General features: G+C 46.5%; 1 protein-coding gene across 2 annotated transcripts in view; it reads right to left on the bottom strand.

Annotated features, from left to right (window-relative positions):
* Positions 1-21532, bottom strand: part of CSNK1G1 (casein kinase 1, gamma 1) — a 58577-nt gene that overhangs the window by 22111 nt on the left and 14934 nt on the right. For both annotated transcript variants that reach the window (XM_010010897.1, XM_010010898.1), the window contains exon 4: positions 571-722. In XM_010010897.1, coding sequence (XP_010009199.1) covers positions 571-722 — 152 coding nt within the window. The remainder of the gene's footprint in view (positions 1-570; positions 723-21532) is intronic.

Below are 21532 nucleotides of genomic sequence, written 5' to 3'. Positions count from 1 at the left end.
GTAGGGAATACAGGATGCAAGTCCATTGGAATCCAGCTTCACTGGTTCTGCTACGCAAGGAGCAAGCTTGCTCATAAGCATAATTTGACCTTCCCTTCATAAGTAAGAGCTCTTCTCAAACCTAAGAAGCTTTCTATTATAAGATGGAGAGCGACTTTATACCAAGGCCTGTAGGGACAGGACAAGGGGTAACATTTTTAAACTGAAAGATGGTAGGTTTAGGTTGGACACAAGGAAGAAATTCTTCACAATGAGGGGAGTGAGAAGAGGTTGCCCAGAGAAGCTGTGGCTGCCCCATCCCTGGCAGTGTTCAAGGCCAGGTTAGACACAGGGGCTTGGAGCAACCTCCTCTAGTGGAAGGTGTGCCAGCCCATGGCAGCAGGTTGGAACTGGATGAGCTTCAAGGTCCCCATTCTGAGATTCTACAATGGAAGGAGAGTCTCTCTCCAACCACCAGACACCCTGAAGCTCGCACTGCACCAACCCCATCCTTCAGTTAACCCAGGACTGACATAAATACAAGTGAGAGCTGTGGATGCTGTGGGCAGAGCCCTGCCCACTGTTACTCACCAGCTGGATGGCTATCATTAATACCGTCTTCAAAGTGAACGTCCTATCACAGAGGTCAAATAGATCTTCCAAGCTAGGACCAAGCAGCTCTAGTACCATGGCGTTGTACTTTCCACACGGTCCAAAGTAATACACCTGGGGAAGCCCTTCAGCTGGAAGAATAGGAAAGAATTGAAATCAGTCAATGTGACAATTTTAAACCCTTCCTCCTGCGTGCGTATCTTTCACTGGGCAAAGCCTTTCCTTTTTACCTCTCCAGTGTCCCTTGTCTTTGATGTTACCCAGCAAGCAAGTAAGCTTCAGCACACACTGTGGATGAACCAAAGTCCAAATCAGTGCAGGCTTTGCTCATCTGCACCTTTGAATAGACAAATAGATTTCAAAGCAATAACACGACCACATGAAAGCATCTAGCTTTGGCAGCTTAAACTCTTGGACGTAGAGAACAAGACATGGGCTGGTACTTGTCTGAGAAGTTAGGAAGATGATATCCCTTGCTCGAAATGAGGTATGACCAAAAAAGGGCTGCTTTTTCAACCCAGATAATACATAGCTGTCATTTTTCAGCACAACCTCATGCAAAGTTTACTCATGAGAATGTAAAAAAAAGTTTCAAAAAGAGCAAAGATTTACATTTTGACCCATCACTACGTAAAAATAAGCGATCACCGTCATTAAAGCATATGTGCAAAGCATTCTGCTGTAAGTCACACACAAAACTCTCAATACACAACTGGTAGGAGCCAGAGCCACCTCTTCCCACCTAACAGCTCAGCAACAGATTTCTCAGCAAGAGTACTCAATATTTATACTCAACTGACAGTGGCTTTTTGTGTGGATCAGCTTTCTGAAAGCACCAGAAGAAAAGGGAACAAACCAGCTTTGGTGTCTGAGCACTTCCTGAGCTGCACAGTGCTCCTTGAATTACCCTTTGGGCAAAAAGAAAAGCCAGCCTGGCCCACACAGGGAGGAATTCAGTGCAGGGCCGAGCACAAATTCGTTTAATCAGTACCTAGCTCTACGCCCCAGATGCATCACTACCAAGCTGCATAACACTTTTAAACCAAATATTTGCTGTCTGCATCTCATATGCAGTTCCAAAACACAGTGGAAGGGATTTTGTCTTGAAATATGGGGTCTGTCCTATGTCAAAACAACATCCCTGCCTGAATATACAAAATATCCTGTTATTCACTGTAAAGGCTCAGCACAGGGAGCACTACTGTGAACAAAGCCTTTTTTGCACAGAAGTCTGTGAATTAAATCGCATGGGACCCGGGAGCACAGTGATTATAACTTCTATAGCATGTTTTCGTTAAGTGCATGCACACACCTATGTTTACATGAGAGATCAATATTAAAAATAGCAAACCCCTTCAGTCATTATCAGACACCAGGATTATATTGCTTGTGTAACTGCTTGGCTTTGTACCTGCTCCGTGGTGTGCTCACAGCCTGGCCCAGCACAGGCTGAGGCAGAACAGGGAAACACTTCAGGCTGGAGGGTGTCAGCACTATAATAACTTTATGTCCTACTACAGATTTAGGAAAGCCTCGTTCATCTGCCTGACGGCTCTCACCAACAACACAATAAATGCAGCACTGAGATTACTAAAGCTTAACTATTGCAGAACTTACACTCTCACCTATTACTCAAAAAGAACAAAGCGCAGCTTGACAAAGATTACTGTAGGACGGCTTAATCTTGTTAACTCACAGGCTTGGGGAATCATATTAGGTATCAGTCATCAGGATGTATTTATGAGATATTACAGAGTATCGCAGGAATTCCCAGTCTAACCAGAGCTTTACGTCCTGTGTAAAACATTTACCCAACCTGGTCTTAGGAGGCTCCTGTTCCTAACAGAGCCTCGTGTTTTAGGAAGCATTAACAACAATTAAGTCCTCTAAGAAAATGGGATGGTTTTATTCTTCATCAGGGCCTGTAGGGACAGGCCAAGGGCAATGGCTTTAACCTGCCAGAGGGGAGATTGAGATGAGCTCTTAGGCAGAAGCTCTTCCCTGGGAGGGTGCTGAGGCGCTGGCACAGGGTGCCCAGAGAAGCTGTGGCTGCCCCATCCCTGGCAGTGTTCAAGGCCAGCTTGGACACAGGAGCTTGGAGCAACCTGCTCTAGCAGAAGGTGTCCCTGCCCGTGGTTGGAACTTTAAGGTCCCTTCAACCCAAACAGTTGGGGATTCTATGATGCAGAAGCAATTCCAAAAGCCAAAAAATGATGGGATGTGAACCAGGCAGTTCCAAACCTTTTCAAATATCCCTAAATCAACATAAATGATAATTTTATGCCATCAACTTAGTGGTGAAGACTTGAGTAATTGCAGTAGCTCTTGAAGTAACTCATGGTGAGCCACTGAGTTTTCAGTAAAATCAGATGAGGACTGACCTACATAATTAGCTCCAATACCAAGATCATCATCTCTACTTCTTAGAGAATAATTCAAAGATAATAGAGAATGATACAAGAGGATAACAGAATATTCTATGAAAAGTTTTAAACTGGGACCATTACAATTTTAAGATCCTCACAAATACAGTGAGTACCGATTTAAGATACACACACAGTGAGAAGTACCACAATTACTACATCAGGATAACGGTCTTGAAAAGTGCAAATGAGGAAGGAAAGCGCTTGGATTAGGAGTGTGCTAATTAAGGTATTACTACAGGAGGAGAAAATTGCAGAAAGGCTCTTAGGGAAGGGGAAGAATCCTGTTCCCAGAGCAAAGGGAATGGAGTACATTTACAGCTTTATTTGGTAAAGAGACAGCACTGCAATTACAATTAAATTCCTACTGGGCCTAAGAACCAGGAAGATAAATTGCAGCAAGACTCAAGGATATGGATTTCATGGAGGGAAGGAAGCAACAGCAATGGAACTCTTTAGTACTCTCTGGGGTCCCAACTCCTTCAGTCAGCTTTACCCACTCAAAGCCGTATGAGCAAGAGCTTGGAGTACCCATCTCAGCTCTAAACCTCAGCAAGGCTCTTCTTTTGGTGGTAGTTCCTACAAGGTAAAGCTGTAGCAAAGAACTTTAAAAAAAACCCATTCGAAGTGCCAGCCTACAAAAGCCATTATTAGCTTCACGCATATTTTTAGGGTTTGATTTTTCCCTGAGGTTTTTCAGCAGCAACACTGCCAGCTCTGCAGTCAAGAACTTACCTACTGGCTTTGCTAGAAGCTAAATGCTGTAGCATAGATCTAATTTTCAGACCCAGGCTCCATCGCTCATCTATTCTGGACCCAAAGGAGCACTGCTGTGGAGCCTCCCAGCCCAAGCCAGGGCTCCTCAGCTCCACACAGGTTACTGAAATGAAGGAACACAAGATAATGCACCCTCAGCACACTCAAACATCAGTCAACATTTAGCATCATTTTAAGAAGGGGCAAAGTTTGAAAGAGAAATTGTAAGCTTGGTGTAAATATTAAAGGGTGCCTGTTGCCTGCAGGATACAAGCAGGCAGGTGCCGCTAGATGATTTCGGAGTGGGTTCTCTGGACCTTATTAACAGTAAAAAGGGGCTGCCTAAGAAAATCTGCATCAAATTTTATTTAATCACAGCCCATCTGCATAATTCATGGTGTAGCTTGGCTCTATTTCAGCAACAAGAAACATGTCCTGGTGCCACCAAGCCCCTTGCCATGGTGAACCGCAGGAGCTCCACAAATATCACCGCTAGATCTGTAAATACTTCTGAAGGACACTGCCAACAAAAGAGATTGATTGAGGAAAAGGTATCTTTTGTCTGGGCACTCAAACTTGAGGTTTCTAATGGAGAGGAATTGTGTTGGCAGAGGACTGAAAAGGTCAAACAAAGCCGCAGTGCTGTGGAGCGGTCTACTGTAGATGAGCAGTTCTGGATTCAAAGAGTGCAGGATGAAAAGCCAGAGACAGAGCAGGGGTCTCATCTAGAGGATTCAAAGGTACGACTCAACACTTGAAATATAAACCATGATCAGTTTAATGCAATTAATGTATGAAATCAGATCAAAAGAAGGAACTGCTCCATGGAATTAAACAAGAACACCACATTAAGGGAAGAAAATCCAGGCACGACACGTTCAAGTTCTCCTTTGGAGAAAAAGCATCTTATAGTGAAAGCTGCTGTAAGCAGAAATCTTCTGACTTTGCTTAAGAGCTTCAGTCTTGCTGCTGAGTGATTTGGCTTTGAGTCCATGCAAAAGGCCCCGCTCCACCCCTGCTCTCATGGAAAGATTATCACCTCAATACACACGCTGATCACTGCACTGGAATCCACAGGCAAATTCTGCAATTTCAGCAGTGTGATGTCTTGGAAAACATTCAAGCTGAGCACAGTGAAAGCCCAGCATTGCATTTTGGAGATTAAAGCATCGTGCTGGAATGAGAGCAAATGCAGACATCAAAGCTGAAAACTCAACTTTGCTTCCACTGTGGTCAGAACAGCCACACAACTCCAGCCTCGGGTTCCCCAAGGTGCTAAAGCTCTCACTGCTCCTGCAGACTGCCACCAAATGGGACCGTCCCATCCCCACCCTACCTTCACCCGTCCCACTGCCTCCCCAGGCTCATGTGGCTGAGCAATAAATTGGAACAACCCAAAGGGTTTGCTTGAGCTTGAACACAAGAATCATAGAATCATGGACTGGTTTGGGTTGGAAGGGATCTTACAAAGCTCATCCAGTTCCAACCCCCTGCCACTGGCAGGGACACCTTCCACTAGCCCAGGCTGCTTCAAGCCCCCAGTAACAAACAGCAGGACCACTGCTCTTCAAGAGAGCTTCATTTGAGCTGGATTAACACCTTTCAGCATATTTCCATGCAAGATCAAGCATTCTGGCTGATGCAAGTAGTGCTGTCTTGCTGCCACAGGCTTTACAGCATGACTAACATCTCTGATAACTTGTCAGACATCCAGGATACTCCAACAAGCCACACTAGTCCAGGCATCAGACATACAAGTCATACAGAGTCCAAAGCCTTTTCCAGGACCTGTTATGAAATGGCAACTGGCAGAGAGATGCCAATCAAAGGTTATGCCCAAGGGAAATCGCATTTTGCAGCATGTGCTCCACATGGAAGGCTCGGAAAGCGGAAACCACCTGCTGCGGCAGAGAGCATGTATTGATGCTCATGAGCACCATGAGAGTATGTATGTGAGCATCATGAGAGGCTATGAATAAACCTCAAGCAACGGCAAGCAGCCCAAAATACACCCAAGAAGACATGAGGCAGCAAAAGCAGGAAGCTACATGTGGCACCTACATCAGTGGAGGTGCAAAAGCCAAGTCCCTGCACATCAAATCGCCAGGAGACAACACAACCTGTGATGAGTGAACAGCACTGGTAGCTCCTGAATCACCAGGTTTTATTTGTTCCCATAGGAAACTCGTTTTCACTGCCCTTAGATATGGTGTGGCCAAAAAAGAGAACCTGATGTCTTCAATTTCAAGAGGAAGAATTACAGAAGAACTTCACAACCTCTCTTCATGCAAGCTTCTGTTGCAAAGAGGAGACACTTGAGGAACTCCAGATTAGATACACAAGGACAGAGAGAGTGGGGAGCAACCCAACATCAAACAAACGGCTGATGCTTGATGCAAAAACACACTCTGTGAGCAGCAAGAACTATTCCTCATAGAAATGGATGCAGAGACATGGCAGCAGTATGAGTGTACAACAAGTTCTGTGTACTTTTAAAGGGTTGATGAATGGGATGTAGATTGTCACAAAATTCTCATTCAGAGCAGAAAGTTTATTTTTACAAATCACAGCACACAAAATGACACCATTACCAGCACAAATAGCAACTGTGTGAGCACGGAACATCCATAGCTAAAATTAAACATGTTCCAAACAAATTAAACAAATTGCTTTAGAGTAGTCAACCCATTTGAGCTGATTACACTAATGAGGATCTCCCTTCTCTTAATTTTCAAATCCAAATAAAATCCTGGCTCAAACAGAAGCTTTGCTATCGGCATTGACTTGGCCAAGGTCTCATCTTTTAACCTGTTCAAACATGGCCTGGGATAGTGGGTTTAAATCTACCTGAGTATGTTGATGCACAAGTTATATCTATAAGCTGGGATTGAAAAGGCTCCTTTGAACTTTCAGGTTTCTGAATAATCTGCTTCAAAAATACAAAGAGGGGAGGAAAGTTAAGATAGGCTTGTTACTTGGAATAAAGTTATACTAAAGGGCTTTGCATATGTTTCAGAGATGTCTTATTTCAAAGTAGGGCTGCAAAAGCTTTTCAGCACAGCCCTTTACCTTCAACCTTAACTGGAGGAGTTTGTGGAATGACAGAGATTTGGGGTAATGGAGAATATTTTCTCTTGTTTGTTATAAGAAAACACCCAGCAGTTGAGATGCGAAGGAGAAAATGCAACTTCTGACTCCAGCACCAACTTACTTGCAGCAGGAAGGTGGAAGAAGAGGTGATGGCACAGGGTCCACTACAATCTTGCCAACCACTCCAAGACTTTACAAACCTTGAACTGCCATCAGATTAGGGAAACAACCTGAAAATAGTAAGCTGACCCAATGCACACATGAAAACATACACATATATAAACAGGGTTAGAGCACCACTGTGACTCAGTGGTGACTGCACTTGGAGGATGGTAGGGGCTGTGGCAGCTCCCTTCCCACCACTCTGAGAGACATCATGGAGATAACCAACCTGCTTGAGTGTTTTCAGCCTGGCTTATGACTGTAAGGCTCCTGAATAATTTCCTTGCTTTTCCAAGCTGTGATACTGTGGTTTGAAAGCCTTTACCTTTCTCTATCTCACCTGAACAGGGTGAAGAGCAACCGAACCTGCCGGAGCATCTGGCAGCATCCCACCATCTCCTGCCTTCTTCCCTGCAATGCTGCCTGGGAGGCAGCTGGGTCACTGTTGGCTTTGGCTTCTCTGGGAGAAGGGGTTCACTGAGCAAGAACGAGTCCCAAAGCCCTGCAAGGCAAGCAGCACAGAGGGCTGCCACAGCAGCCGGTAGATAAGCCACATCCTCAAACCCTGATGAGCCTTCGTGTTGGCTTTCTCTGCTCCAGCCCCATTTATTCTAGATATCTCCTCCAAAACTTCTCACTCTATTCCAGATGGTTCCTCAGAGCTCTTTTACAGCATCATCCTGAGCTCCTCTTATTCATGCTCCCCCCAAACATCCTCCCGCTCCATTTGCTCCAACTGCTGCCAGACACTTGTCTCCACTGCCAGCTTTTCACAACATCTTCTTCTTGCTCCGGGTGGGCAGTGAATCATGTCCCTTCTAGCAAATGCAAAATGCTCTGGTGTCGTTGCCCAGCAAAAGTAGCTTTGGCAGGACTTCCTGTCACTGGGTGAAAAGGGTGCAGAGCCACTGCTGAGATGGAAGAGAGGCAGGTTAAGGTGCTTCTCTGTCCTTGGACATGGAAAAGGCACAGCTCAGACACTCTTCGAACCCAAGAGGTACTAGGAAATAAAGCAAGGGAGAACGTCACAAGTTGGACCTATACCTTCTCCCCTGATGACGGCAGAGCAAGGCAAGCTTGTAATGGGAAGGGATGACACTTGGCAGACAATGGTACAACAGTTATGTATAAGCCATAAGTAGACGGAGTTACTGTCACCTCCAACGAGTCTGCAAGTAAAACATGGCTTCCACATAGACTCCAAGACTCCAGCTTCCCTCCAGAAACCCAGCATGTTTTGTGCATCTTCTCAGAACATGCAGGATGTAGTGAATCCCTGCTGTGTTTGGAGTAACTTGTTAGTATTTGATTCAAAAAAAAAAAAAAAAAGGTAGGGGAAAAGGAACAGAAGAAAAACAGACATAGGAGGGACAGAAGGAAGAACATATTTGTTCTTGCTGCTGGTAAAAACCCAATTGATTTGATTTTTAGTTCAGCTGCAGAAAAAACAACTGTCATGATCGATGTGTTATTAGAACAGGTGGCATTTGGCTTTCCTTGAGCTGCACAAGCTGCTTTCCTGATAGAAATAGAGTCCTGGCTTGACTCTATTAATTACTCTTCAGATACACAAAGAAAGAAGCAGTTGAAGACAGGGTACCAAAAGGACGTTCACATTTATATTCACAAAACTAGAAAAAAAAAGTACTGGGAGGGGAACCAGCCCTCGTGGAAAGGCCAAGCTGCAGGAAGAATTCCAGAATCTTGGAAATGTACCCAGAAACACCCATTCACAGGCAGTTTTTTAGCTGTAGTGAGTAAACTACAGTCAAGTGAAATTGGTTCAATTCTTGACGAAGTTGAAAGAATAAAGCACAACACAGTAAATGGCTTTTTTGGCAAGTTTCAGGAAACTGAATTCCCATTTCTAGGGCTCAAGGGAAATGAGTGCACACAATTCTCCACATTACTGTTGGATTTTGTATCAATATACCCTTCACAGCAATCTCTTGTTCCAGTGACTATGGCAGCTGGCACATAACACCTGAAGAGAGGATCAAAACAGTATATAATTTTAGAAGTTATTTTAAACCACCCCAAAAAGTTCTAGCTTAATTATCTTCCTTTTCCCACACACAACCTGCAATACAAGGACAAGGGTGGAAGAAAATGCCAAAAGGTTTTGTTTCACATCTCTTTGCTTCCTGCATTTCTTCATGCACTCAAACAGTGCCAATTTTTTTGCTGAAAGGCATGAGAAGCTCTAAAGCTGCAGCTGTTTTAACTTCTTGAGGGTTAAGTGAGTGGTTATGACAGCCTATTGAATGGGATTTGCCCAAAAAAATCACACTGTGAACCACCTCTGAGCTCGGCTTCATGGTTTAGAAGGCACACGTTGCTCCACACATCAGCTCCACACTCCTCAACCTGCCAGGTGCTGACTGCAGTTAGGATCATGGTTCCTGCATGACTGACCTAGCAAGAAGTGACCTTCTTGCTCCCTGGCAGTGTTCAAGGCCAGGTTGGAGGGGGCTCTGAGCAACCTGGTCTAGTGGAAGGTGTCCCTGCCCGTGGCAGGGGGTTGGACCTGGATGAGCTTTAAGGTCCCTTCAACCCAAACCACTCTGTGATTCTATGAAGAAGGATGTATTCTCCTCCTCCTGCCATGCTGCAGGTCACTGTGTCAGAGGAGTTTTACCTCTCAGTGCAAAGCCAGACCACATCTGTGATGGCCAACTAGGTTCTGGTGCTCCACACCAAAGAGAAATTGCTTCCCCTTCAGTTTTCCACAGCTGTGCAATTCTTGGATTAGGTCTGCTCTACCTAATGAAAGGGAATGAAGCAGCAGATTTTGGCTGCTCCATTTAAAATAGGTAACAGAGAAGTTCAGGTGACTAAGGGTACACTCTGTGGCTGCATTTTTGTTTTCTTTGAGAACAAGTCACGCATATTAACTATGTTACAGGTAAGATCTACAGACAGCTTAAGAAAAACCAACAGCAGAACTTCCCAGTGCTCAGCAGCACAGAGGTAACTCCAGAAGCACTGCCAAGGAAAAGGCTACTTCTTGGCAGATGAAAAATGCTAAGAAAGCAGCAATAATAAAAGACTTCTGCTGAATCTCTCCTCTGCAGTCCAGAGAAACATTTTAATCTGATCACACCAAGTCCCAGGTGGCCCCTGCCCTTCATCAGCTTATCTCCATTGGAGACTGTTGGCTGGAGGCACAGCACTTCTGGCTCCCTACTTCCTCCCAATCCGCACAGCAGAAATCTATAGCACAAGGTAAGTGATACTTCAAGCTTACAGTGTGCAGGGCAGCTGCAAAACAGGGTGAAAGTGCTGTGCTGACAATGCAGAGGGAATGTGACAGCTTGAATTACAGCTCAGCTGCAACCCACGTCTCTGTGCAGTGATCAGTTGTTGTAGCCAGGACAGCACAGCAACATAAGACAAAATGAAGGGCTATGAAGATGCCACGAGGGCTGGAGCAGCTCTGCTCTGGAGCCAGGCTGAGAAAGCTGGGCCGGTTCAGCCTAGAGAAGAGAAGGCTCCTTAAGGGGAGACCTTAGAGCAGCTCCAGGGCCTAAAGGGGCTCCAGGAAACCTGGAGAGGGGCTTTGGATAAGAGATGTAGGGACAGGCCAAGGGGAATGGCTTTAACCTGCCAGAGGGGAGATTGAGATGAGCTCTGAGGCAGAAGGTCTTCCCTGTGAGGGTGCTGAGGCGCTGGCACAAGGTGCCCAGAGAAGCTGTGGCTGCCCCATCCCTGGCAGTGTTCAAGGCCAGGTTGGACACAGGGGCTTGGAGGAACCTGCTCTAGTGGAAGGTGTCCCTGCCCATGGCAGGGGGTTAGAACTGGATGAGCTTTAACATCCCTTCAACCAAAACCAGGCTGGTTCCATGAAAACTGGCACGTACAGGCAGTATTCCTCGTTGATCCAACAGCATTTCGGTCTTGGATGACAGATCAGATTGGTCCAATTTAGCCAGATAAAGCAGACAACAGTATCGGGGACACAGCCTCTGCTTTGGGTGCTCAGGAGCAAGGTGATGATCAGCCATGCTCAGGCAGCTGCCCAGCTTCTGTACACCAGAAGTGTGAGACAATTCGGGTGGTGTTACTGGCAGCAGAACCCCATGCGCCACTCCCAGCTGTGCTGAGACCCTCCATGTGTGCAGCTCATCCCCACAACACTCGTGCTGGTCCTACTGGGAGTTGCTTTGTGCTGCTGTCAAAGCTGCTTTAGCATCAGCGCAGGACCCAGCAGGAGGGTGGCTTAAAAAGCCACAAGATGGACATTTGCTTCTGCAATAGCATCAAACTAGTGAGTGATGGATGCTGAGAGCCAAGCACATGTAAACTCTCCACAACAAGTTGGGGGATTGGCATTCATCAGTCCTGTAACTATTGTAGTGTTTGAGGGGAAAAAGGGGTTTTGCAGAAAGCAGTCTTTCCAGCCTGATAGAAAACCTCCCACTCCCTCTTATCACAGGAGAACCTCCTACAAAACTGAAGTTCAGAGCTGCTAAATAAGACGCTACCTCCAGGTATCATCTTTTTATTTCACCTCAAGATGTCTAAGCATGGGAATGGAGGAAAAACTGTCACTTTCAGACAGAAGCATCATTACAGAACTGCAGGGCAATGCTTGCTGAGAAGTTCTTCTGGCAAAGCTGGAGCTGTTACAGATCCAGGGGCAGAGTCTATGGCTTATCTTTTAGAGATGGGAGGAGCTTTTCGAACAGCAGGCAGGGCACAGCTCAGAAATGCAGACTCCAAACCCATTTAACAGCTGGTCTGGGAGGCAGGCACACCTCATATCAGAACTTCACTTGCGTCAAACCTCCCTGGCACAGCTCAAACGTTTCTCTCTTTAAAGTGACACGCACCTTAAAATCCTTCAGCCTGCATAGGATGCTTCTGGTACTTACGAAGAGCAAACATACAAAAAAGACCCCACTAAATCAGGCATCCACCTTCCCAAAAGGAATTGGCTTTGAATCAGGGCAGCACTCAACACCTTACACATCAATCCTCCAGGAAATGAAGCAACTTTTACAGCTTGAGAACTCAATTAGTTTCTATGTGCAGCATCCCAATAGCTTGAAGGGAAGAGCTAGGGAAGGGGCACAAGCAGACCAGCAAGGCTCACTGGTTGCTACATCCTTACTAATAATCATGGCCCTAATTGCCAAACTAGGTTTTCCATTCAGTGTAAACATAAATCCCAAAGTTTATCTTCAAACACAGTATTTTCATCTCCTCACTCAAATGCCTCACTCAAAGACCCAAGCACAACCTGAGCTGCTCACAAGCATGTGTGATTCCAGCTCAGGGTTTGCTCAAAGTACCACCAGCAGCACAGAGAACTTCATGAGTAAATGGACTGTCCCTCTCCTCAAGTCACGCTGGATTCTTAGACCCACTGGGCAAGAGGCACATTACACAACCTGTTGTCTACCCAAGAACCCAACGAGGCATCTGGGATGATTCCATGAGTTTGACTGCTACAGATCTATGACCACCATTGCACGGCACACCAGGCTTCAAGGCAAGTGCCTGCAGAAAAGGCATCTTCCAGCTTCTCAGCATCCTGCCATTCCCAGCGTCGCTGGGTTTGGATCTGTGATTACTGCAGTGACTACCGGAAGAGTAAGAGGTGGATGAGGACTTTCTGAAATATAAAAAGGAAACTGCCCTAATCTCATATTCAAATATTGATGGCCTTGCTTTAAAAGCGTCTGATAGCTTCCAATTGACAAGGCCTAAATTTAGCCCAGGGAAGTAAAAACTTCTGCTGTTAAAAGAGATGGTGAAATGTGCACATTCAGGAAGCCCTTCCTAACAAGGGAACTGCCACATTAAAAACCCCAAATCTTTTTAGATAGCAAAATATTATCCTCCCGAGATGAGCAGCAAGCCAGCTCTAGAAGCAGGCAGGCGTTAGCTGGATGTGTTACAGTCATCCACTACGGTTTATTTTCAATTCAGAAGCTCTGAAGGTGGAGATCCCTCAATTCAAAAGTTTGTTGGACCACTCTGACTTTTTAATGAAGCTGCTGATCACGTCTTCAAACGTGCAGCAAAGTGTGAGGGATCTGCTGAGTATTGCACTTTGTTTAACAAGGCCATTTCAGACAACTGAAACCCTGTCACCTTGCTAAGGCATCTCAAACCTATTGCCAATGGCACGTTTCTTTGCAAGGTTTGAGACTAAAGGGAGAAGAGATGTTTCTTGCTGTTAGAAAATTAACCCAATGACTTAAATCGAGTGCGTGGGTCTATCACAGTGAGCTGAAGTAGGGAAATCATAGAATAACAAAATGGTTTGGGTTGGAAAGGACCTTGAGATCATCCAGTTCCAACCCCCTGCCATGGGCAGGGATGCCTCATGCTAGACCGTGTCGCCCAAGGCTCTGTCCAACCTGGCCTTGAAGACCGCCAGGGATGGGGCAGCCACAGCTTCTCTGGGCACCCTGTGCCAGCGCCTCAGCACCCTCACAGGGAAGAACTTCTTCCTTATATCTAACCTGAACTTCTGTTTCAGTTTGAACCCATCACCTGTTGCTACAGTCCCTGATGAAGAGTCCCTCTCCAGGATCCTTGTAAGCCCCCTTCAGACACTGGAAGCTGCTCTGAGGTCTCCACGCAGCTTCTCTTCTCCAGGCAGAACAGCCCCAATGTTCTCAGCCTGTCTCCATACGGGAGGTGCTGCAGCCCTTGATCATCCTCGTGGCCTCCTCTGGACTTGCTCCAGCAGTTCCATGTCCTTCTTATGCTGGGGACGCCAGAAGTGTATGTGACCCAAAGGCACAAGTTGCTTTCCATGCAAATGGATGTCAGTTTTGTATCATCTTGCACAGGGAAGTAACTTATTAAATTCTTACAGTAAATGAACACTTACATTCTAAAACATTTCCAAATATTTCAAAAGAAGGAGGCTGCAGTGTTCATCCAGAGTTCTTTATCATGACAGGTCAATAGTGTCCTGGGGTGCATCCGGAGGAGTGCAGCTCTAGGGAGGTGATTCCTCCCCCTTTGTTCAACCCTGGTGAGGTCACATATGGAGCACTGTGTCCAGTGCTCGGCTCCTCAGTACATGAGACAAGGAGCTACTGGAGAGGGTCCAGTGGAGGTCACAGGGATGCTCAGGGGTCTGGAGCATATCTCCCATGAGGAGAGATTGCAGGAGCTGGGCCTGGTTAGCCTGGAGAAGAGCAGACTGAGAAGGGATCTCATCAATACAGATCAATACCTCAAAGGCAGGTGTTAGAAGGATGGTGCCAGACTCTTTTCAGTGGTGCCCAGTGACAGGACAAGGAGCAATGGCCATAAACTAAAACACAGCAAGTTTCACCTCAACATGAGGAAGAACTTCTTTCCACTGTGGGTGGCAGAGCCCTGGAACAGGCTGCCCAGGGGGGTTGTGGAGTCTCCCCCTCTCTGGAGACATCCCAAACCCGCCTGGACGTGTTCCTGTGTGCCCTGCTCTGGGTGGCCCTGCCTTGGCAGGCGGTGGGACTGGATGATCTCCAGAGGCCCTTCCAACCCTAATGATTCTGTGATTCTGTGACAGCTACGAACAGAACTTCCCACACAATGAAGCAGGACACAAACATACTTCAGGCGATGGCCATGTGTCACTCCATGCCAGCACAACCTACTTCGGGGCACAGAGGGGCAATCTCCACCCAGCAGCTCTCTCCTGCCCCAGACCAGCACTGTGGTGTGGGGTGATCTGCTGGCTCACCTCCTGGCCAGTGTTTCCATCAAGGTGCCAAATACGAGTGGGATCTCTGAAGATAAAAGTGACCACAGCAACAGCTAATGCATATGTTTGGACTCCTTACTCCTTAATTAAACAGGGGTGGAGACATCTTGCCTTAAGCCTCACTTATGCGGCTTCAAGTTACTCCAGCTCCTTTGGGGAGAAGCACTGTGCACAGCAAGTTGCCCATGAAATAGCTGGTGTTGGCAGCACGCTCCACCATGGTGACTTGTTTACATCCATCCATAGAACAAATCTTACCACACTGACCCCCACCTAATTGCTATCTGACTGACAGCGTTAATGCAGCCAGTATGGAAAGAATTTCTTTATAAAGGACACGGGTACATACCAAGTGTGCAGCAGGTCACAGAATCATAGAATCCCAGACTGGTTTGGGTTGGAAAGGACCATAAGTTCATCCAACCCCCTGCCACAGGCAGGGGCACCTCACACCAGACCATGCCCACTACAGCACTGTCCCACCTTGTCCAACCTGGCCTTGAACACTGCCAGGGATGGGGCAGCCACAGCTTCTCTGGACACCCTGTGCCAGCGCCTCAGCACCCTCACAGGGAAGAGCTTCTTCATTTCTAACCTGAACTTCCCCTGTTTCAGTTTAACCCCATCACCCCTTGTCCTATCACTACAAAAAGTAATCATGAGCAAAGCAAGAGCAACACAGAATGAGAAAAACATGCTCAACGTAGGCTATCCCCAAAAGCAAACTCAATATGCAGTATGGAGTAGCAGACAGCTCAGCTACACTGAAAAATATATATGCAAATATTGACTAGACTATGTAAAAGGCTCAGTTATTTATAGCCCCTTCATTTCCCTTGGTCCTACTTCCTGACAAGTAAACAGACTGCTTTGCTCCAGCAAGTTGTGCAACAGAAAGAGGTCCTGAAGTAAACACACAGACTCCACACTTCATTAGAGGTGAATTTGTTTACAGAGCAAGAATTAAAACAAAACCACAGCATCCGTCAATATTCTATATGTAACGACATCCCCCCCCACTCCGTATGTTCTCCTCGTACGCTGTGACTCAGCCTTCGTGTGGGCTGGGGAGAACAGAGATGATCTTGGTTTCCCGGGATTCTCCAGTGTGTCAGGCTCCTCTCCTGTTCTCCCACCATGACACCACAGAGGCTTATTACATTTACATCCACTTGCCAATGTCACCCACCCGTCCTGGGGACAAGTGTTGGCTCCAAAGCTATTGCATGAAACTCAACGCGTGTTGACACTGGGCTATTCTGAATCCCCTGTGCCAAGGTGGGATTGGGAAGGAGCGGGGGAAGGTGTGACTCATCTGCCCGCTGAGACTAAAATAAACTACTACTGACTCAAAAATGCACAACTTCTTCACACTGTGTGCACAGGCAGAAGCTGTCACTATGCGGAAACTCCATCAACAGCTCAGCACAGTCAAAAGGAACCTGAAAACAAGCAGTACTCCATCTTACCTTCCAAAGGCAAAGCTTACAGGGAAGGCATCACGTAGGGGAGAGATGCCAGAGATGCTTTGAAATGCAGTAACCAAAGAAATCATTCCTGTGCATCTCCTGGTCACTGCCGCAAAGTCAACACTTCCCAGGACCATGGTGAATTATTTATTTGTGTGGAAGCACAAGATTAAAGAGAAGTTTCCTGATGGTGTGGAGATGCTTTCAGCTGTGGTCACATCCTGAGAGAGGAACGGGGCTCAGAGTGATGCAGTAATAGTCATGCAGCAGTGGGCTCCCTGTCCTCCAGAAAAGGCTTAGGGCTTGGGGGGCAAACATACTTCTAGTGGGAAAACAAATAGTTAAAGCTTTGCAAGTATCAATGCAGCAGACATGTTTGCCTCAAGTTCTCAGCAAGGTTTACTGGGACAAGTCTATTTTTTCCCCTCCAACCAGCATAGCTGGAGAGCAAAAGAAAAAGCTCTGGGACAAAGCTTGTCTTAAGGTCTCATCATTTGGCTTCCATTTCTCTTGGGAGGCTCTGCAGACATGGATACATGAGCTCACTGGATATGATAGCAGCAGAAGGAAGAGAGGCATCCGCTTTATGTCTGCAGAGGCAGGTGCCTGCAGCACATGAAGTGACGTGGAGGGGCTCCATAAGCTCTGTTGCTGCGCCCCAATGTGCAGACAGCTTTGTCACACTGCCCTTCCCTGGAACACAACAGCTTTCCACAAGTGTTCACAAACAGCATCTGCAGCTTCCCTTTGGCAAAGGGATATTAAAGACTTTACAGACGACAGGTGTGCTCACGGCACTGAGTAAGGACACAGAGGTCCCTACAGCAGGAAACAGGACAGTGTCTTAAGTTTAAAAGGCTTAACAAAGTTCAAACCCATTTATAATGTTTTCTACTAGAGCTGAGAGCAGTAGGAGCCAGCTTTGGCATGCCAGGCTGGAGCAGCACTGCACACAACCCCCATGGCCAGCCAGGAGCCTGATGAGGGCAGTCAGTCAACAGGAGAGACCAGTATCACCATGCACAACTCAAACCAGCTGCTTGGAAACGCCAGTGTATGCAAAAGGATGTGTAGGATCTTCTGCAGATCTCAGACAAAAATCCAAATGATGGGATGGGCAGAGATAAAAGCACGGCCATGTACTCCTGTAAGCCCACATGATGCACAGGAATGAGCAACTCAAGCCAAAGGCTGATGAAGAGCGAGAAACATGGATTGGGAAATACGGACACTGCTGGCTGATAAAAGATGAGTTTCCAAGAAAAACTTTGTTACCCTGTGAAGCCTGCAGGAGAGTTTAACCTCAAGGAAAGGTGAGAATGGGGAATCAGCCTTAAAACAAACAGACCACTCCTGCTGTAGATCCTCAAGCTGGGTCAGTAAGCAAAAAGAGCCCACATGACAAAGCCAACACAATTGCTGAGACCTCAGTGTGCCACCAGCAGGACCCAGCTGCTAAAGGTGGTCTGATGGGCCGGGTAGGGCTCCTGCAAGTTGTGAGAACGGCTTTATTCACCCTAAAACAAATAGGAGGGTCCTGGGATGTTGCTGGGTGAGCAGGGTGCAGTTCAAGCAAAGCTAAAGCTTCGCCTTGTGGTAAGCTGCCCAGAAAACACAACCATCACAGGAGATGAAGCTGGGTGTGTTCGACCACGATCATAGGAATTCAGTTCTGCTCTGCCAACACCAGCTTCTCCATCCCAATACTTAGAGGGAATCAGGCACTGAAACATCAGCCAGCAGTAGGGATGGAGCTCCTGCTCCACATGTCATCCTGCAAGCTGTGGGACCTGATTTGAATATTCAAGAGTTTTTATGAATGAGAAGCCAAGCCTTTACTCCAGAAACTTCAAATACAGGGGACAAACAATATGCTCAATTGACTGATCTTACACTAGAAACATGCTGGAGACTTGAACTGCTTCTGGCAGCCCTAGGAGATGTAAAAGTATCCTATCAAGTGGGAGGAGGAACTCCTTTGTCCCCGAGGTATAGAAGCAGCAGACGGAAGTAGCTGTACAAAGCAAGGAGAAGTCAAGAGCCCAAAAACCAGCCTTGGGGGGAGGGGAATAACTGGAACCTCAAAGAGGATCATCAAGCAAAAGCCTAATTTTGGGGAATACCCATCACACTTGGACTTCTTGTGGATAGCTGAGCTACTCATGCTCAGATCCAGGCACTGACTGTGCAACCACCAGTAAAGCGAGATCCTGGGGACAGCCCAGGCAAAGGTAAATCTCCTTTGTCAGGATGTTTGTGCAGGATCACATGGATTTTATGACAGAGACCAACACAACCAGTGTGCACAACTACTAAGATTGTTAAAACTACTCCAATTATCCTACTCAGCAAATGGATGGTATCCCAGACTACCTGAAACCTAAAGGAACTCTCATCCCTTCCTGAGACACCCCATGGTCTGTGGCTCCATACCTGCGGCTTGGGTTTTTTTAGTCTCACTGCCTACATTAAGGTAAACAGTCACCCTCTATTTTAGGTTATTGAATATTTAATTCCACAATGAGACAGAAGAAACCAGCAGATGGTCACTGTGCAGCAGGTCCTTGCCTCTTCTTTTTGGGATGGGGGGAGGGTAGAAAAGTTCAAGGAAGAATCATGTAAACCCAATTCTATAAGCAAATATTCCTCCATTTAGAGGGGCAAGGAAGGAAATTAGAGGGATCCTATTAGTTTCTCTTAGTACAGCGAGGCCTTGAAACATCACACATAGCACTGATTACTTGCAGAAGTGCATTAGAGATACCTGTTAGTTGGTTACTTCTGACCCAGGATTCTCTCTAATAGATACTTCTGAATCCAGCTGATTTATACACCAGTATTATCTATCCTAAGAAGCACCAAAAAGAGCTACACTCATACAGTTTAGGTCCCTTCACCAAACTTTTCACTGTTCCAGAGAATCTTAATCTAGTGTGAAATATGTCTTAAGATGTATGAGACACAAGAAATCCAGTCTTCTCCTCAGCTAATCCAAGCTAACTTGTGACCTTGTGCTGAGCCGGAAGCTGGTGCTTATGGGAGGTAACAGAAGCAACTTGGGTGCCTTGTCACAAAGTCTTTAAACATCAATGCTGTTGGAGCATGTGGCACAGGAAGCCCTGGAGCAGCTACAAAAGGCAGAGGCAGCCAACACAGCTGTGCTGCTACCTCTATTCACGTGGAAACATCACACACGGAACCTCACCCCAGGAATTAACTTCTGTCAGAGCCCTGAATTATTGGGCTACTTGCTACTCACTTTAACTACACCACAGAAAACACAAAACTAGACTGAGTAGCTTTAAAAATAAGACTAATTGAACTAGGTTTTGATGATGGCAACAAGCTAAGCAGGTCACCGATACCAACACACAACCTGCAGGCACTGAATTGTAGAATTGTTCTAAAATTTTAGGGAAAAAGCCCTCCAAAAGTCTTCTGTGCAATATACTGCAGGACCAGACTCCAAAGTCAGCAGTACAGAGCTGGTTGCAAATTTCTCTCCAAAAGTAGCACTTGTCTGACCAGTGTGACAGGGCACTCCAAGCCTCCTTGTAACACTGGTGGGGCTTCTGCAGGGGTTTGGATACACAAAACCTTTAATATCCCGAGTTTGGAGGCTGTTCTTCTCAATCTGGGATGTTTCAAGCAAGTAATGATGAAGTCTTCTGCAGCTTTTAGCAGCAAGACCATTCTCTTGGAAGACCAAGTGCCACAAAAGATGTCCCTCTGGGCCAGTCCCACCTTCATGTGGTCATACCCAGTCACGCACTAAAGATGAAAGATCTTTTTGACAACTATCCTACATGAAGGTCCCTACTTGGAATCATAGAATCAACTGGGTTGGAAAAGACTTTTAAGATCATCGAGTCCAACCATTGCCCAGCACTGCCAAGGCCATCTCACTTCCCCTGGAGCAGCTTGAGGCTGTGGCCAAGCAGACTTGATCCATGGCCAAGCAGGCTGGTCCCTTCCAACCCAAGTTTGCCTATGATTAGTGTCCAAGAGTATCCAAGAGTTTAAAAATGTTTATTCTGAACATCCAGGAAAAAGGAATCACCATTAAAATTCTTTTCTTTAGGAAAAAACCTGATTTTTCTCCCAGTGCTGCAGGTGATGACAATTTTGACATAGCAAAGCTGCTGACTCAGACCATCTGGTTGTAGGTGCAGCTGAAGGCAGAAGATGCACTAACAAGAGGACCACGCTGCTCCTGCAGTGTTACAGCAATGCTGTTACTAGTCCTACTTTTTAGGCTGACAGTGGGAGGTTTGCAGTCAGCCACGTTATTTGGCAAGATGAACTGGCGAATGTATTGAACAGTATGTCACAGGCAACACTAGTGTTGTTCTCCTCTGAGTCATACACACCAGGGCTTTGGACACTTTTAGTCTTCATCTGGCGAGTCTAGGATAATTTCAAGAACCAGTCCTGCTTACTGGAAGTTCAAGGCTGGCTGTTCAAGCAGTTCTAAGCAAGAACCACTAACAACATCACTGAGAACAGACCCATTTATTTCCCCAAAGTCAGCACATATTTAACACCAATCTGTTTTAACATTCTCCGCATGGTGCGCAGACACCAACCCAAGTCTCCCTAGTCCTGGCAGCCTGACTCCACCAAAATTTATTCTGTTCAGCTTCCAAGTTTCATGGAGAGACAAGAGATGTTGCTCACATCCTCCACATGAGCTCCTGGCCTATTTCCCGTTGTTGTAGCAAAGCTGTAGCCCAAGAGCTTCTAATGGCATTCAATAGATTATCAGAGCTGGGTTGGCAATGCCCATGGGACCACACAGAGAGAGAAATAAAAGTAATGCTGTTCCTGAGGCTTCTCAAGAATCTATTGACAAATACTGGCAAAAAGGCTTGAGATGACAGTCAGCAACCCCTCCAGAATGAAGGGAAGAGAGACCTTGAAGGCAAGATGTCCATGTCTGATGGCAGAATACTATGAAATACTTCCATTAGTGTGTGCAGCACCAGATAGGGGACAAATGCCCTGCGTGGGTAAATGCTGTAGGATGGATGATCAGAGGGCTGGAGCAGCTCTGCTCTGGAGCCAGGCTGAGAGAGCTGGGCTGGGGCAGCCTCAAGAAGAGAAGGCTCCTGAAGGGGAGACCTTAGAGCAGCTCCAGTGCCTAAAGGGGCTCCAGGAAACCTGGAGAGGGGCTTTGGACAAGGGCCTGTAGGGACAGCACAAGGGCAATGGCTTTAACCTGCTAGAGGGGAGATTGAGATGAGCTCTGAGGCAGAAGTTCCTCCCTGTGAGGGTGCTGAGGCACTGGCACAGGGTGCCCAGAGAAGCTGTGGCTGGCCCCTCCCCCG

This window comes from Nestor notabilis, unplaced genomic scaffold (assembly GCF_000696875.1).
Source record: "Nestor notabilis isolate BGI_N333 unplaced genomic scaffold, ASM69687v1 scaffold12963, whole genome shotgun sequence".
Classification (NCBI taxonomy): domain Eukaryota; kingdom Metazoa; phylum Chordata; class Aves; order Psittaciformes; family Psittacidae; genus Nestor; species Nestor notabilis.
This window is presented reverse-complemented; position numbering and strand designations above follow the sequence as displayed.